Consider the following 18,881-nt stretch of genomic DNA (forward strand, 5'->3'; position numbering starts at 1 on the left):
TCAGTTATGCAACTGGAATAATCACTTCAATGACATTAGGAGACAATATGTAATAAGGTGGAGCGGCCTGAGATTCTTACAAAGGTTTCTTCAGTTCGACCCGTGCTCTCAACGTAGGTTTCTTTACCCCTGGGGATAGGGGGGTTTCAAGAATACTCCCCCAGTATCCCTGCTTGTCGTACGAGACGACTAAAAGGGTTGGTGGTGGGTTAGTGCCCCACCCCATAAAAAGAACTAACTAAAAAAGCGAACAAAGCGCCTCGGACCAGGACGGACCATACGTTGACGACTAAGGAACGGACGAAGGACATTCTTAGGGTGGGAACGTGGAATGTGAGAGGAGTGAATGAGGAAGTGAAAGAGAGAGAGATTGTTCAGGTGCTTGAGGATGCAAAAGTGGATATATGTGGATTGACTGAAACTAAATGGAAAGGTGAAAGGGTGAGAGAATGGGAATATGGTGTAGGTATATGTGCGGGAGTCAATGAAAATGAGAGGGCAAGAGAGGGAGTATGTCTGATGATAAGCAAGAAGTGGAAGGAGAATATAAGAGAGTATGGAACAGTGGGTGCAAGGATTGTATGGGTGAGGATGAAAGTAGGTATACAAGCGTGGGCGATTGTATGTGTGTATGCCTCGACAGAGGATCGAGTGGCAAGAGTGAAAGATGAGTTTTGGGCGAGTGTAGAAGTGTGTATGGACAAGTCTGAGAGAAGCGAGAGAGTGCTGTTGATTGGAGACATGAATGGCAAAGTTGAGAATGTACGAGTGGATGGAGTGGTTGGTCAGTGGGGTGTGCCAGCTGAAGTAGATGGGAATGGAAGTGCTTTGGTGGACATCTGTGCTTGTAAAGGGTTGGCAATAGCCAACACCTACTTTCGGCATAAGATGATCCACCGGTATACATGGAGAGTAATAAGGAGGATGGATGGTGAACTTGTTGAACGAAAGGCAATGATAAACTACGTGTGTGTGGATGAGCGAATGAGAAGACAAGTGTTGGATGCAAGAGTGTGGAGAGGGTGGGGGAATGGAGTCTCGGACCATCACTTTGTGATGGCCAAGGTAGAGCTGCAAAGAAAGTGGTTGAGGAGACGAAGGGGAAGACAGGAGGAAGCAACTCCTGTGAGAAGAGTGGAGAAATTGCAAGATAGTGAGAAAATGACAGAGTATAAGAGCATAGTGGAAGAAAGACTGGAAAGGTATGAGCTAGAGCAGATGGAAGGGGTGGAAGACGTATGTAAGATATTCACGGAAGAGATAGGCGCAGCGTGTGAGGCAGTTTGTGGAGTGAGGAGGAGATGCAAGGGTGTGCAAGGGACAGCATGGTGGGATGATGAGGTGAAACGAGCTGTGGAACAAAAGAAGAAGGCATATAGTGAATGGTTAGCGAGTAGAGGTAGGGTAGAAGATGAGAGAGAGAAGAGACAGATATATGTGAGCAGGAGAAGGGAGGTTAAGACACTGGTGAAGGAGAGTAAAAAGAAAGTGGATGAGGAGTTTGGGAGGAATCTGAGTGTGAAATGGAGGGAGAATAAGAAATTGTTTTGGAAGGAGGTAAAGAAAGTAAGGCAGTGTGAAAGGGGAAAGAGTAGGGGAGTGAAAGATAGGAATAATGGATTGTTGGTGGAGAAGAGAGAGAAACAGGAGATGGAAGGAGCACTTTGAGGATTTGTTGAATGTGGAGAGTGAGAGCAGTGCAAGTAAAAGTGGTTGGGGAATGGCTGGGAGAAGAAGAGATGAGAGGAGGGAGGAAGAGATCAGTAGAGCGGAAGTAGTGGAAGCGATGAAGAATATTAAGTTGGGAAAGGCCCCAGGAATTGATGGAGTGTGTGGTGAAATGCTTAGGTATGGGGGTGAGATTGTTGTGGAGTGGATATGGAAGTTGTGTAGACTGGCCTGGGAAGAGGGAAGGGTTCCAGAGGACTGGAAATCAGGTATAATTGTTCCTTTATACAAAGGAAAAGGAGAGAGAGAAGTATGTGGTAACCATAGGGGTATTTGCCTACTTAGTGTGACTGGTAAAATATATGGTAGAATACTCATTGATAGGGTTAGGCATATGACAGAGGAGCTAGTTGGAGAAGAACAAGGGGGATTTAGGAAGGGAAAAGGGTGTGTAGATCAGATATTTGTTCTAAGATGTTTAGTGGAGAAGTATCTAGAGAAGGGAAGGAAAGTGTATGCTGCCTTCATGGACTTGGAGAAAGCTTATGACAGAATAGATGGGCAAGGTATGTGGAAGGTATTAATAATATATGGAGTGGAGGGGAAATTGTTGAGTGCTGTGAAGAGTATGTACGAGGGAGCTAGGGTTACGGTGCGAGTGGATGGTGAGCTGAGTGAGTTCTTTGATCTCAATATGGAACTGAAACAGGGTTGTGTCATGTCTCCATGGCTGTTTAATATATACATGGATGGGGTTGTAAAGGAGGTGCAGGGTAGGGCAGTGGATGTGGGGGTGGCTCTAATGAATGAGGGTGAGATTTGGAAGCTTCCGGTGTTGCTGTTTGCTGATGATACAGTACTTTTAATTGAAGATGAATGGGAGTTGCAAGGTTTGGTGAATGAATCTGGGACAGTGTGTAGGAGGAGGAATCTGAAAGTTAATGTAAACAAAAGTAAAGTTATGGTGTTTGAGAGGAATGAAGTCACAGAGTGTGCAGTGAGGTTGGATGGTGAGGATATGGAGAATGTGAGTGCATTCAAGTACTTGGGTAGTGTGATGAGTAAGGATGGAACTTTGGGGGATGAAGTGCATAAAAGGGTACAGCAGGGAAGGAAGGTCGTTGGTACACTGAAAGCAGTGATGAGAAATAGGGAGGTGAGTATGGAAGTTAAGAAGTCACTGCATGAGGGTATTGTGATCCCTACCCTGACGTATGGAAGCGAGGCATGGACCTTGCAAGAGGGGAACAAGTCAAGAGTGAGAGCAGTGGAAATGAGCTACTTGAGAGGAGCACGTGCAGTGACTTGGAGGGACAGGTTGACGAATGAAGAAGTGAAGGAACAATGTGGGGTGAATGTGGATGTGGTTGAGAAGATTAGGAGAAATACACTGAGGTGGTTTGGACATGTGAAGAGAATGGAGAATGAAAGACTGACTAAGAGGGTGTATGTAGGTGAGGTGGAGGGAGGGAGAGGGAGAGGTAGACCGAGGATGAGGTGGAGGGATGGAGTTGAGAGGTATATGAGGGAGGGGGGGGTGAGTTGGGGAGAGGGTAGTCAAATGGTGGGTGACAGAGCGACTTGGAGCCGTTTTGTCTGCGGCCACCCTTTGCGGGATTAGGGCGTCGGGCTATAGATAGATAGATAGATAGATATTATTGTATCATCATCCAACAGATCCAAAAACATACACAGTAAGTATATATATATACAGTACCCTAGCGTCCAACACGCGTTAGTCCAGCACGATTCATGTCCAGCACGGAGAGCAAATAATTAGTATTATTTAATACGATTTAATTACTGCAACACGAGTGTGTTAGCATAACACGCACAGAGCTCCGAGAAGTGGGCCAAATCCGCAGAGTTCACCTCTACCACAATCACCCCTGATCCAACACGGTCATACTGGACATTCCCATGATGATGATAGCCAATGAAAACTTCTGATCAAGTAGCCTTCCCCGCCCGCTATCGTGACGTGATCATGATGCCGCCCAATTAAAAACGCTTCTGGTGTCACATGATGTTTTGTTTACATTTCTCCCACCATAGCGCCACTCAGTCACATAATTTGCATTGGAAGGTGCTTTTTTCTTGCTGCATTTTCTGCCCTTGTTACTGCATTTTACCCTGCTCACGATGCCTAGGAAGCCTTCTGAGAACCCCAAGAAGCATCGGCACCTCCCTCAGGCCACCAAGCTAGAAAGCATCGAGATGAAGAAGAAAGGGGAGAGGAAAGTTGACACTGCCAAGGCCTACGACATGAATGAAGCCAACGTGATCATAATAAAAAACTTAAGACAGGATCCTGGCAGCCGAAGGCTATCACACGGCACTTCATACCAGGTTTGCCGAGGATACGATGGTAAATTGGAACGGTAACGTGGTAAAATTGCCAACGATACCACGGGCATTTGGAATTCATCTGGATGGATTCCTGCCGAGGATACGACGGACAAAACAGTGTGACCAAAACCCAGGCGACTCGACAGAGAATGTACCGTACTACAGCATTGAACATTTAGCCTAACACTGAATATGTATTAATATTTTAGAATAAATATCAATCGTTTTGAAACCCTTCTCATCGGCGTATGTACCAGTTTAGAAACAAAGTTGCTTCTCCTTATTCTCTACCGAGTCAGCGACAGCGATCACTTTCCACAGTCACAAGACAGGGCTCTGGCAACAGTGTGAGAAGCATGCCCTATGCTGAGGATTACAGAGTGCTAGGACAGGCAGAAGCAGGACCTTCCATGGCTGTGGACGAAGATAGTGATTCTGAGTGTGATTTCGAAGGATTTATGAGGGAGGTTGAGGAGGAGCAACAGCCATTACCTGCTAGTGATGCCAGCAGCCATCCTCGAGGGACCCAGTAGGACTACCTACAGTCTTGGATACCACCTTCCATTCCCAGCAAGCCCACCAACACTATCCTAAAAGGTTAGTTATCATTCATAGCACAGTACCAAGGAAGAGAGTTGATGATAAGACAGAGCCCTGAGGAACGCCACTGTTGATAAATCTAGGAGAAGAACGATGACTGTCTACAACAGCGGCTACAGAACGACCAGAAAGGAAGCTATAGATGAAGGCACAGACAGAAGAATAGAAACTGTTAGAGGGCAGCTTGGAAATTAAAGATTTATGCCAGACTCGATCAAAAGCCTTTCAGCTAACAAATGCAATGGCAAAGCTTTCGCCAAAGTCCCGAAAGAAGGATGACCAGGAGTCTCAACGGAAGGTGAGAAGATCGCCAGAGGAGCGTCCCTGACAGAACCCATACTGATGATCGGAAAGAAGGCTGTAATAGGAAAGATGCTTTAAAAAATTTTTATTAAGAACTGACTCGAAAACTTTTGAGACACAGGATGTTAAAGCAACTGGACAATAGTTAGAGGGTTGGGAATGGTCACCCTTCTTTGGGACTGGCTGAATGAGAGCAAACATCCAGCAAGAAGAAAAGGTACAAGTTGATAAACAAAGACGAAAGAGCCTAGGCAGGGTGTAAGCACAGAAGCACAGTTCTTGAGAACAACAGGAGGGACTCCATCAAGCCCATATGATGAGCAGCATGACCTTAAGATGTTGAGCCAAAGTCCTCCAACTTTGTTTATCATGGTCAAGATTGTGTCTGGAGCATCAATGGCTGCAGCTAGAGACTATCCAGGTGCCCTGCCTTGTGGCTGCAAACATTTCCGCCATCCGTGTTGACTCAAACCCCACACAATCATGTTGTGGAGCTCGAGTGTTCTGATGAAAGTGTACCATCCATTCTTGAGCGGGGCAAGAGGCACTTTCTTCCATGTCTCTGCCTAGTTGAAGATGGCATCCATTATAATGTATTTCTTGAAATTGTGCAGGGACTCTGTTGTCCTCATGGCAATTCTGGTCCATTTCATACTCAGTCGCAATGAGACACTGTGTGTAAGCAGAGATTTCTGTAGTACCTCTTGGTACTCAATGTAACTACCTGGTCCATAAGCTGGATATGGGCAGTGGTGTCGGCAGGCAAGAACAAGGCCTTAACTTGTCCATCTTTGCTGCAGAGTTTGTCCTTGGAAGGAATGGCTGGTGCATTGTCCAACAGCAGCACTGCCTTCATTTTATCAGGACTGATGCCATATCTTTATTTTGGTGCTGCCTCACAGAAGGGTCAAAGCTATGGTGAAACCATTCATTAATAATATCCAAGGTTAAAAAGGCAGACTTGTTCCCAGGGAACTCCACAAGATGCTTGGCCAAGATGTCCCTGAGTGACCCAGGTTGCTTACTCTTACCTATGATGAATGGCTATAACTGATGAGAGCCATCAGCATTGGCACAGGCCAAAATGGAGAGATGTTCCATCATTGTTTTATGTCTTGGGGTGCTGCCAATATCTTTGGATGCCTGGGTGTTTTGAGGATAAGCATATCAGAAGACCCCTGTCTCATCTGCACTGTAGATGTAAAATTCATGCAGGCCCTCCTCCTCCATTGGCTTTTGAAGATGCTGGATGAACAGCTTTACAGTCCTGACACCGGCACCGACCATCTCTCCAGTTCTGGCCTTGATAACAATGCCATAGCACCTCCTGAACACCCACAGCCAGCCATCACTACACTTGAAATCTCTGATTCCAAGGTAAGTAGCAAGCCTCTGTGCTGTGTGCTGGACGTCCAGGCCACACACAGGGACACCCTTCGCTCGCTCCAGCATTTATCACTTATACACAGTACAGTATTGTCCAGCTTCTCGTTTGGCAGTTTCCTGGTACTAAGCACATCCTATCTCAGTTTAGGGACACTCTACATGTGGTTATTAATATGTTCCCTGAGTACTCCACTCACTTGATGCAGTGCTGCTCTCGGGTGTCTGCCTTTTCCTCTCTTCCATCCTTCTTTCCTTCCATCCTCTTCTGTCTTTCTTTCCTTCATTCTTTCCTTGTCCTTCTGCCTAAGGGTGACTTTACACTCCCTCTTCTGTCTTTCTTTCCTTCATTCTTTCCTTTTCCTTCTGCCTGTGGGTGACTCTACACTGAGTGACAAGCCAAATGGTTTCCTGTACACCAGGAAACCATTACCTATGCTGGGTGGTAACCATATAGCCAAATTTTGGCACCTGGTGGTTTAGTGGGTAATTATTGCACTTCAGTCGGATTGAGCCAGTGAAGGTTTATATCCAAGGGATGGTTGCGGTTGACTGCTCATGTATTGCCACTCAGGCATAGGTGAGGCTGGTCACTCTCATCTTAAATGTCGAGACCACCTGCCTAGCCCCGGGCTCCTACGCTCCTCATGGGGCAATGCAGGATTGGATGATGGATGGATGGATGCCTGGGTACTGATCATTGTCATGTTTTAGGTGTTGGATGTACATCTATAAGGAAAAATGGTAATTGTGTATAACAAAATTGTATCTTACATAACAAATGAAGGAAATATGGTACTTAACCCCTTAACCGTGGGGTGTCACGACTTTCGTGATGCTTGGGAGCAAGGGATCATACCACAGGGGGTCACTTTTGTGATTCTGTGTTATTTTGAATTCGCCCGGGATTTCAAGTGGTGGCTTGTATCATCTATCAGTACTGTCAATGTCCAAAACTAGTCAGCACTCCTCATCTGTACTCCCATCCATTGTTGACAATTTAGCCATTTCTCCCTGTTCTTGACTCCCCTCCCTACCTCCCCTCCATTACCCTCTCCTCTCGCCTGCCCGGCCGTGCTACGCTAAGTAAATCTTCCCCGGAATTTTCCACTGATTTCATCCATTGAAATAAGCCCTATGCTCTATTCTTATACCAAATAATATATACAAAAAGGAAATAAGGTAAGTGATAGTGTCATACACCTGGAATGGGCTAATTATCACCTGACAACACCTCACATGCACTCGTTCGCTAATTTTTGCTGTTTATTTCCCCTTGAAATATGCCGTATAATCTATTCTTGTAATAAAAATATATATAAGAAAGGAAGGGAGAAGCCTAAATGATATTTACATTCACCTGGAACTACCTAATTTATTATGTATTGTCTAGATTTCCTGCCAATCATTTCATAGTGTACGTATTAGTATCTGTCACCACGCTGACATTGGCAGCGTTGCACTCCCCCTAGGCCACCATAGCATTCAGTTTACTGTCATCTTTCAAGGTGAAACCAAGTCGGATTCGCGCCTGTCCAATTCTGCCACTTTTTAGCCCCATGCAAAGGGTCCTGTGACCTCTACCCCTACTAAACCTCGTGTGGAAAGGGGTAAAGGGCTAAGTGACTGCTGTGGAATGTGAACTGGCTAATTTATCAATGAAAATGATGGACAGTGACTAAAATCTTTCTGTTGACTAAAACAGTGCAAGTGGAAATGTAAATAAAGTGTAAATAATGTGTAAACACCAAGTGAAAGCAATGAATGTAAATATAAGTGAACAGTGGAAAATAGTTTTATAAGTTACTGCAAGTGACAGTGCATAACACAGTGTAAGAAAAATAGAAATGTAAATAATGTAAATAAAATAGAAAATGTAAATAGAAATGTAAATGAGTAGTAATATAAGAATACGAGTATATATACTGGGAGTAACGAAAGTGAAAGTTTCACTCTAGCACGTATGAATACTATAAGTTATGAAAGTGGAAGTGAAAGTGACAGATTCGCTCTCAACACTTGTATACATAACGAGAAAGTGAATGCTACATATTTTATTGAAAGAGAAATTGAATGCCTACAGTGACAATAAACTACTATTACTGAAGGAAACTTATGGATAAAGACTGCAGATATATATATATATAAGTGTTATATAGTAATAGAAATATAAACTGTGAGTGTTTTTATGAATAATAAATGACAGAACACCAGCAGCGAACCAGCGGAAGTGGGAAGATCATACGCACTCGTAATTTTCATTGCTTTCAGTTTTTTTTTTTTGGAGTATGGATTCCAAACTATTTGAAAATCACAGAATAGTGTTTCTAGTGATAATATCAGGCTGTGGTAATCATATTACGGTTGTCGGGAAGTGTAAAGTGGAGACTTCGTTACCCAACTTCAGAGGTCTCCACAAGTCCTACGGTACTCGACAAAGGCTCAACAAACATCCCCAGAGAAAGCTGAAGGTATGTGCCATAAGCATATGTAATTTCAATATTCTAGGACTAATAACTGATTTTTTGGAAAATATTTTTAGAGTGTCTGTCGGAGCACGAATATGCCCGTAGGACACGTAAGTCAAGCCAAAACAACCCCGCGGTTTAGGGGGGTTAAACAATCGAGGATCGTATGGACCCACTGAGCTCATGTGGAGGCGCTTTCTCATGGGTAGCATCGCGTAGTTTGTATGCCCGCCAGCAGGGGCCCAGCGCGGTGCTGAAGATGTGTATACACCACACCTGACACCCGTGCCTTTTGAAATCAGCCGATGAATCCGGAAAATATAGTGCCATGGCCCAATGCGCAGCTAAAATATATGTGGAAAAATAGACTGTAGCAGAACTGAGACGTTTTCTCAAAGCAAGAGGAATATCATGCCTTTAAAAATTCAGGTCACTGATCTCAGCCCCATAAGATTTCTGCTGTGCTATTCTTATTATTATTACGTTTATAACGGATAGAATCATGTTAGGATTTGCCAAATGAAAGATAACGAACTTTGGAAACTGTATGACAAATTTTTCCAATGGGAATCATAACACTTGGTAAAAATGTGCTGAATGCACACACACACAATAAGCTTTCACGGCTTTTCGTAACCTCTATGGAGAACTTTTCTGCGTAATCTCATTTAGAGCATCATTAAATATCTGAGACGAATATAATACTAGTAGAATGCTTTATGCATGAGTAATAATCCCGATGGGGTAGTGACCCCACGCTATTTAGTGATCTGGCAAAAACTAGCAACTTTCAGGAGTTTGTGGGGGCTCTAATTGGGAGGAATGCCATAAATGAAACACAGCAGACCTCTGTTTTACAACGAATCGTAGGCTATAAGAATTCACTTGAACGATGACAAAATAAATTGGAACTTTTGATATATCATCATATTTTCACTTGTACATTCATTATGATCCCATAGGAAGCCTCACTGATTGATGTACGATCATTATTTTGCTTACGTGATCGACAACACAGATGCTTCCACTCTTCCACCTGTTTCACAAAGGCCTTTGACCTCAGTCACTATCAGACATGTTAGTTTTAGTGTTGGAACAATAGTGTAGTGCAGGAGTTTAAGCAGCAAGTGGTGTGCAGTGAAATAATACAACTACCAGTTTTTGTGGGTTGAAAACTAATTTTTAAACTTAATTTTGGGGTGTATGCAGCAAGTGAAGTTCAATGAAATGAAACAACTACCACTTCATGTGAGGTGGACACCTGTTTTTAGACTTTGTTGGATGGGTGACTCTTGAGGAAAAAAAAATATCCTCACTGAACCCGTTTTATAACAGATTCAATAAATGATAAATCTTTATGCAACTGATTTTATTTACACATCCTCATCATAAAAAGGGGGTGTGCTGCAATCCAAACATATACTTCATCAAACAATCAGCTAGCTTTCCTCTCTTACCCAGATGTAGAAGTGATGTGGTGTCAAAACATTGGTGTGGTGCTGACATATCCGTTTCAATGTCCTCATCACCATATCAGCCATGTCTGTAACTCCCCAGCATTGGTGCAGCAATGGCAACAGCTCTTCCACATAAGTACATGCAAATGATGCACCCACTTCCACAATGGCTGCATCAAAGGCAGATATAAAAAGCTTCAGCTGTAAAGAAGAAAAATATTTATCACTGGGAGAAACAAACCTAAAGAAATTTTCCATAAGTTACATTCTCCATAAGACAGCAGATGGATGGCTACCACCGACCCTGTGATGTACTACCATGAGAGTAAAGTATGACTTCAAGCTTGGTGACTTGCCAGACAATTATCACTTTTCATCAGGAAATATTTAGCCACAAGTACAGTCACTTAGTGATCTCTCTTAGTGACTGTGCATAAAGTCAAAGTCTAAGCTGAGACTTGCATTTATACAAATCTTACTACACATACCAGATTATTTTCTCCCAACGACAAAAACGGTGAAGTCATTAAATACAGAGATAAGATGGTAAAGGGTGTTGAAGAATTTTACAAAGAACTGTATGCATCAAAGACAATAGTACGAATAGCTAACTTTTCAGCTGACGCAAAGTGAAATACCTGACATAACACCAGACGAAGTAAACATTTCTCTTAAAACTATGAAAAGAGGGACGGCCCCAGGAGAAGATGGAATAGTGGCAGATTTACTATTGGATGTAGGTGTATAAGTACAAAACAGGCTCGCTCACTTGTTTACTTGGTGTATAAAAAAGAAGAATATTCCCAAAACATGGTGTAATGCAACATTAACTTTACAAAAATGGCAACTCAAAAGATCTTGGTAACTATCAACCCATTAGCTTATGATCAGTTATTTACAAACTCTTCACTAAAGTCCTTACTAACAGAATTACAACTACAGTACAGTAATTTAGAAGAAAACCAACCTCGTGAACAGGCAGGATTCCAAAGTGGGTATTTGACTACTGATCACCTACACACAATGAACCAGCTAATAGAGAAAACTACAGAATATAACAATCCACTGTGCTTAATTTTTGTTGATTACAAAATGGCTTTTGACTCAGTGGAGCACATAAGAATCATAAATCCATTGTGAGAACAAGGAGTAAATGAGAACATTGTAAAACTGCTCGAAAACATATACAGTATAAAACTGCTACAGTTAAATTACGTTAAGACTCAGAAAAAAATATGATTGAAAAGGGCATGTGTCAGAGAGATACAATTTCACCAAAATTATTTACAGCATGCCTAAAAAGCATTTTCAGAAAGCTAGACTGGGAAAACAAAGTAAACATAGATGGGGAAAAGCTAAACCAGTTAAGATTTGCAGATGACATGTCATAATCTGAAACAGCAGAGACATTGCAAGAAATGTTAAATGACCTGAACAGAGAAAGAGTCAAATTTGGGCTACAGATGAACTGAAGTAAAATTAATGTTTAACCAAATACAGCAAAGAGCATCATCAGAATAAGCGAAAAATTTCTTAAAGAAGTTGAGGACTACATTAGGGCATATACTAAAATTAACGAAAGACCATAATAGCAAAATAGAAAGACCCACTACCATTTGATGGAATGCTATCGGTAAACACAGAGACATCATGAAATGTAGCTTGATAATATGTATGAAACGAAAAGTATATAAGTGTATAATTCCAGCTATGATGTACGGTTGTGAGACCTGGAAACTGACACAATCGATGGAAAATCAACTAATCAATTCTCAAAGGGTAACTGAAAGGTCAGTGTTGGGAATATCTTTAAGAGAAAGGAAAAGATCAACATGGGTGAGAAAGCAGACTAAAGTTAATGACATTATATAAGTTACAGCCAGAAGAACAGAAATCAAGGTGGGCAGATCATGTAGCAAGAATATGGGATAACCAATGGAGCGGGAGGCTGACTGACTGGACTCCAAGAGACAGTAAACACAGCAGAAAAAGTCCAGACAGGAGGTGGAGAGATGAGATAGAGAAGTTTCCAGGGAATCACGGCAGAGATTGGCTCAGTAAAGGAATTGGTGGAGAAGGTTAGGGAAGGCCTTTATTCAGCATTGGACCCGCAATGGCTGATGATGATGATAATAATGAACAGTTTCCAGAATATGCCAGAAGGTAATTAACTAATTCTGGCACTTGGTTTAGGTTCCAGTCCACAGAAAAATGCTGAACCTTGACCAACCCCAATACACAGACTCCTTAAAAGGAAGCATGGTGTCATGTTTCTGCACAGTATGTATGTATGTACAATTCTCCAATACACTGCCAAACATCTGCAAGTCTCCATGGGGGAATGTATGTATTGGCGATTGTTATGTGTGATTTGTCGCCAATGCGTGTCAATTGATTGTACTTCTGTAATGGTGTCATGTGGGGGGAGAAGTGATTTTGTGTGTGCACTAGTATCTGAAAAGTTGATGGATTGGTGTATTAGGGTGAGGAGTCCACCACCACCGGCGTCGGCCTGCTCTCATCTGATGGTGGTGAAGTTATGAAATGTAAGTGTTTTATGTTTTGTGTAGTTTTGTTTCTTGAAAGATGGCAATATGTATGTTTTCTGTTTGATGAATTGTGTGTGTTCTTGTTTTTTGGTGTTTATGCCATCTATGTTTATTTGAAGAATGTTAATGCTGTGTGTAAGATGTCTGCTGGGTGCTGCAGCACAATGGGGGAGGGGGGGGGAAGGGGTAGGAAAAGGCTGTGACAGAGATAAGGGTTGGGAGGGATTACTTTGGGGTGGAATGGGAGGGGCTAGGGGATTGGATGGTGCGGGAAGGATTCGTGGGTTAGGGTTAGGAGATGTGGAGGGAGTAAGAGAGGGGTTGGTGGGAGGTTAGAGAGTGGGAGGAAGGAGTATAAGGAGCAGGTCCAGGTGTTTATGTAATGTTCTCTGGATGCAAGTGTTGTGCAGATGAAAAGGGTCCAGTTCTTGCAGGAACTGCAGTGAACTGAACCCTTTGTCCCTTGACTCAAAGTGATGTGTTTTAAGCTTGTTGTACATATGTATTTGTTGATGGGTCCTGGATTGCTCTCAATGTCACTGGCTAGAAGTCTTCAAGAAATGACCACCAGAGAGCCATTTCTCGGTGTAGAAAAAACAGTGTTGCTGTGTGTGTTGTGTTGGGTGATGTGGTACTTGCCCGGGCAACCAAAGGCACTCCCAAGTTTCCTAGTTAATGCCCTTCCCAGCCCTCTTCCCCCCCTCTTTTCCCTCATATAATTCAGTCACCCTCTATACTTCCACAAACCACCAGTCAGTAAACATGCACTCTCGCAATACAATCATCCCTTAACATCCATGTGGGTTAGGTAACTGAGACACCCGTGAATGTTAAAAATCCGCAGATATCTGCTGCCCCCCTTAAAAACACTCTGGACCCCCCATTTCCTTACCTCACCTGACCGTCGTCACTTAACTTCTCATTCACCACTCAGGTGTTTTGCAGATGATGCTATAAATATGTATGAATTGCATGCGCAGTAATTTTAGCCAATAAAACAAACCTTCATTTCTGTCAGCTAGAGTTTATCTTCTCTTCTACTGCAACTAGTGCAAATGTGTTCTATGATTAATTTTACAGTAATCCCTCGATTATCCGAACGTCCATTTTTCAAACAATCCATAACCTGGATGCTGTGATCTGGGCTGTATTAAACCATTATACAGTAATCACTCCAATATCCGGATCAATAGAGCCATCGGTAGGTTCGGATATTGGTTTTGTCCGGATATTGGGCCCCAGCTTATGGACTTGTACTTACGGACCCTAACACAGAGAAACACCTATACAACTCCCTCCGGACATGCATAGCACCTATTTAACACCCAAATCACACCAATAAGGCACATAAATGACTGAAATAAATGCAATAGACACATAAAATGTGGGTTTAGAAGTATGTTCATACATTAATAAACATTCTGGTACTTATGGACTCTAACCGAACCTAACCTAACCGAACCTAACCGAACTCTGAAAAACACATTCCTACTGCACATGCATGAGGTAAGTTTAGTATGGAAAGAAGTACAGTATGACACTTTCTGGTAAGTATAGTATGGGAAAAAATACAATATGACACATTCTGGTAAATATAGTATGGAAAATAGTACAACATGAAAAATTTTGGCTACTTACAGCAAGTCCCTGGCCACCTCGATGAATAACCGCCTCCTCTCGGACTCTGACAGTAAGAACGATTTCCTGAAGCACTTGCACTACACTCTTCCTGAAGTCTTGCACTGAACTTAGTCACTAACACACAGAAGTTCGTTCTTTTCACAGTGTTCACTTTAGTCCAAATAATGTTCCATTAAATTTAAGTGTTGCACATTAACTTTTCCCAAGTTTTTTTAAGTTTCCAAAGCCAAAACAAAGAAGGTTAGTTACATTAAATTTCTTTTCTACTTAGTCTTTTCTCCCAACTTGAAAACCTTAACACAACACACCGTTTTTTTCACTGCACAACACTCAAAATTCCCGTGTGGTCTAGTGGAAAAGTTCTTGCTGTTTATTCACTGTCAGAGCCCGAGAGTATCACTGGCAGGCGTCCAAGGGGTGCATCGGTGGGTAGTGGTGATGGCGTACAGACTACAGAAGACTCTGAAGACAGCCGCAAACTCACGTCGAGCGGTGACTCCACTGTAGCTGATGTGCTGGGCTGTGGCTCGGAGCATGAGGGCCTGTCTTGGGGAGGCAACGGAGTGGAACCAGGGCTTGGCACAGCGGGGTCACGGGCCTGAAAAAACTGTCAATCGTTGACTGACGCAAGGACCGACGATTCTGGCGATTGATGATGCGCTGCCGGAAAGCACGCACTTCCTCCACGAGTCCCAAGGGCCCCATCTCCCTGTCGCAGTCCGGGTGTTCCAGGTAGTCTAGGACGAACTCTAGATGTTCCCGGAGTGCGCTCAGCTTGGGGATGGCTGGAGTAGTGTCCTGCTGGGCGGAGTCTGCATCATCATCGCCTTCGTCGTCGGAATCTTCAAGTTCGGGACTGACACCAGCAACCGAAGACGCGATCTCGATATCAGACAACGTCTGATACCCAGGATCGCCCTCGTCGTCGTCCAACCACTCACGAACATCGTCCACATCAACATCGTCGCCGTGCGTACGTAGCCGTGCATGGAAGTCATCCACGTCAAACCCTAGGAAATCGTACTCCACATCTGTTCCGAGAAGCAGACGAGACCAACCATTTTCAAGAGTTTTCACAGGGACTTCCTTCCATGCACTAGCCCAGTTGTACAGCGCAGACTTGATGTTGTAGCGGCGAAGGTTTTCCAAAGTCCGCTTGCCTCGAGTGTCACGTCCTTCCCTGCGCTCGTCCTCGTCCTCGAGAACCACCATCACCTCGTCCAGGAACTTCCGACGGTACAGGCGCTTTGTTGCCACGATCACTCCTTGGTCCATTGGTTGAATGAGAGCAGTCGTATTAGGTGGCAGAAACATGCACCTAATACGGCCATTCTCAGCAACCAAGTCCTTGTCGCACGGGTGGGCAGGTGCATTGTCGAGGAGAAGGAGAGCCTTTACCTGGTCGCGAGGAATTCCCAGTGTCTTCGTCTGGTAATGTATGACCTCCTTGACGAAGTGATGGTGAAACCAGTCTTTGAAAATCACAGCTGTGAACCATGCTTTCAAAGAATGGTACCATACGACAGGAAGGACATCCATCACCCCACGAAGGCACCGAGGCTGCTTTGCACGGCCAACAATAACGGGCTTAAGCCGGTGCATGCCGTTAGCATTGGCACAACACAAAGCAGATATCCGTTCCTTAGAAAGCTTGCGGCCAGGTACACGCTTCTCTGTCTCATCGGCGAGAGTGTTCGTTGGCACCGAGCGATAGAATAGGCCAGTTTCGTCAGCGTTATAGACTTGACCGAGAGTGAGGCCCTCCCTGTCGATCAAGCCTTTCACCTTGTGCCGAAACTCGTCCACTCCATCCTCGTTAGCGTCCAATGCTTCGCCATGTGCTTTACGGTTAGTAAGGCCATGTCGCAACTTGAACGCGAAGAGCCAACCCTCGGATGCCTTGAAGTCTAGGGCGTCGTGAAGCCTTGCAAACTTCTCAGCAGCAGCCTTCAGCTCCGTTCCACGTACCATCACACCAGCTGCACGTTGCTGTCGATACCAAATCAACGTGGAGCGGTCGATCTCTGCATACTTGGGAGTAAACATAACCTTCCTCTCCACGTTGCGTTTGCTTCTCGACGAGAAGTCAGCCGTGTACTGCATGAGCTTGTCTCGGGAACGCTTGATATCAAACAAAGTCGACCGTGCCAGGTTGAACTCGCGGAGAATGCGAGAGGAAGACCAACCCGCATCAACCTTCTCCAATATCTCCCGTTTCTTCTCCAGAGTCAACACCACTCTCTTCCTTTTCTCAGGAGGCGGGGCCATCATCACACACACTAAGAGTAGGGCAGAGAGCAGCAGGAGGCCTTGCAGCAAGTACGGCACCACCACAAAAGCGAGCACGTGGGCAGCCATGACGAAGAGCGTAGGTCTTGTCGCGGTGAGAGACAGGCGGGAAGTGGGGAGGATGCAGCGGCGCTCTATCGGACGTCGGAGGAATGACGAACCAAAACAATGCTCTCACGCGGCGCGCGCGGCAAGTTCAAATTACGGACGGCAAAAAATCGATTTTTTTTCCAATTTTTTTGGATTTTCGGACCATTTTTGGGAATGTTTGATCCCAGGACGATAAGGTTCGGTTAGTGGGGATGTTCGGTTATTGGGCGTCCGGATATTAGAGGGATTACATACCTTTTTCCACTTTATCCTGACAAAATGCTTGTGCCCACTTGGGCAGGAATAGCCCAGTGGTGTCGTGCTGTCTGGCTCTGTAGCTCACCCAGCATCCACTAGAGACCCCTCGGTCATTCCAAGTTCCCACACGACAACCGTATAGTGAGCAGCTCCTCTCGAACAGTTGTTATGGCAGCGTACGTGGTGGCTTTTGTGGCTGTTCCTTACCTGCTTCAAGCCTTGCTATTCCTTGCATGCCTCTTCCTATTGTGTGTGACGAAGGCCCCTCCAGGGAAAAGGAAGAGGGTAGTGCTGACTCTTTGGAAGCGGGAGATTCTGGGCAAGACTGATGCGGAATGGTCCACTTCCCGCATCTTAAAGAAGTACGTCCTCAGGACATCCCGTGACAAACTTACCCAGTACACAGCAGACTTTCGCAGGAAAAAGAGACGCAATACCAAATGGAAGGCTATGGGCTCCCCCCAGTATGCTGATGTTGAATGTTTGACATTGACCTGGTACCACCAGCAACAGGCTGCAAGCATGCTAGTGAATGGCACTGGGCTGAAAAACACTGCCAAGAAGTCTGCCCACCTTCACAGTCCCTGACTTCAAGGCATCCAAAGACTGGTTGTTCAGGTTCAAGCTTCCACATGGCCTTATAAATCATAAGACCCATGGCAAAGCTTTGGACACTAGTAAGGAGGGAGTAGAAGAATTTTGTCAAGAAATTGTTAGACCTGACTGAAATATTCAGGACAGCCTCACACTCAGTCGAGTATATAATGCTGGCAAAACTGGCCTCTTCAACTGCTCAGTGCCCACAAACACCCTGATAGGTGAGAAGTGTGTGCCTGGCCACAAGTTGTCCAAACAACAGGTATCTGCTTTGTGCTGTGCTAATGCTAACGGGACACTCCAGCTGAAGCTCATTATTGTCAGTCGGGCAAAGCAGTCCCGTTGCCTTTGTGGGCTAACAGAAGATATTCCTGTTGTGTGGTGCCATTCTGCGAAGGCTTGGTTTACCTCCAAGATCTTCACAAACTGGTTCCACAGGCATTCTGTCAAGGAGGTCATCCGTTATCAAACAGCAGAACTTGGAATCCCTCGTGACCAGGGAAAGGCTCTTTTTCTGGACAATCCCACAACGCATTGCTCCGAGAAGGAATTGGTTGCAGATGATGGTCACATTTGGTGTATGTTTTTGTTGCCTAATACCACTGCTCTGATTCAATCAATGGACCAGGGTGTTACTGTGGCCACAAAGAGGCTACACCGACAGAGGTTCCTGGACAAGGTGATGGTTGTTCTCTAGGACGAGGACAAGCAAAGTCAGGGGTTGGACACGCAATGGCAGAGAACACTGAAAAACTGGCAATGCTACAACCTTAAGTCTGCAGTGTACAACTGGGCAAGTGCATGGAAGTCTCCATGAAAACCCTGGAAAGTGGTTGGTCTTGTCTGCTTCAGGGACACGAGAGCAGACACAACTTGCTGGGCTATGATGTGGACGACTTCCACACTCGCCTTCGCAAAGCAGGCGAGGCTGTGGATATCAGTGACATGCAGGAGTGGTTAGACGAGGATGGGGGTGATCCCTGTTTTCAGGTTATGTCTGATGTCAAGACTGCCACTTCTGTTGCTGCTGTCTGGCCAGAAGAGAGCGACAAGGGTGACGAGGACAATGCGGACAACCCAGAGAACTGCAGGACACCAACCATCCAGGCAAACCTCAAACAGGGGCTTGAGTACAAGCACCTAGAATGCGGCAGGGAGATGATGCCTTTTTGCCTTGTGGAGGATCTGCGTTCTGTGCAGCAGTGTCATCCAACACCTGAATCGTTGCT

The 18,881-nt window shown here is 44.6% G+C and overlaps 1 protein-coding gene across 1 annotated transcript in view; it reads right to left on the minus strand.

Moving 5' to 3' along the window:
* Positions 1-18,881, minus strand: part of LOC145400191 (uncharacterized) — a 170,019-nt gene that overhangs the window by 86,048 nt on the left and 65,090 nt on the right. The window contains exon 8 of the mRNA XM_080272705.1: positions 10,229-10,429. Within this exon, the coding sequence (XP_080128831.1) occupies positions 10,229-10,429 (201 nt within the window). The remainder of the gene's footprint in view (positions 1-10,228; positions 10,430-18,881) is intronic.

Source organism: Coenobita brevimanus, chromosome 51 (assembly GCF_032717465.1).
Source record: "Coenobita brevimanus isolate Jiangsu-jjx chromosome 51, ASM3271746v2, whole genome shotgun sequence".
Taxonomy (NCBI): Eukaryota; Metazoa; Arthropoda; class Malacostraca; order Decapoda; family Coenobitidae; genus Coenobita; species Coenobita brevimanus.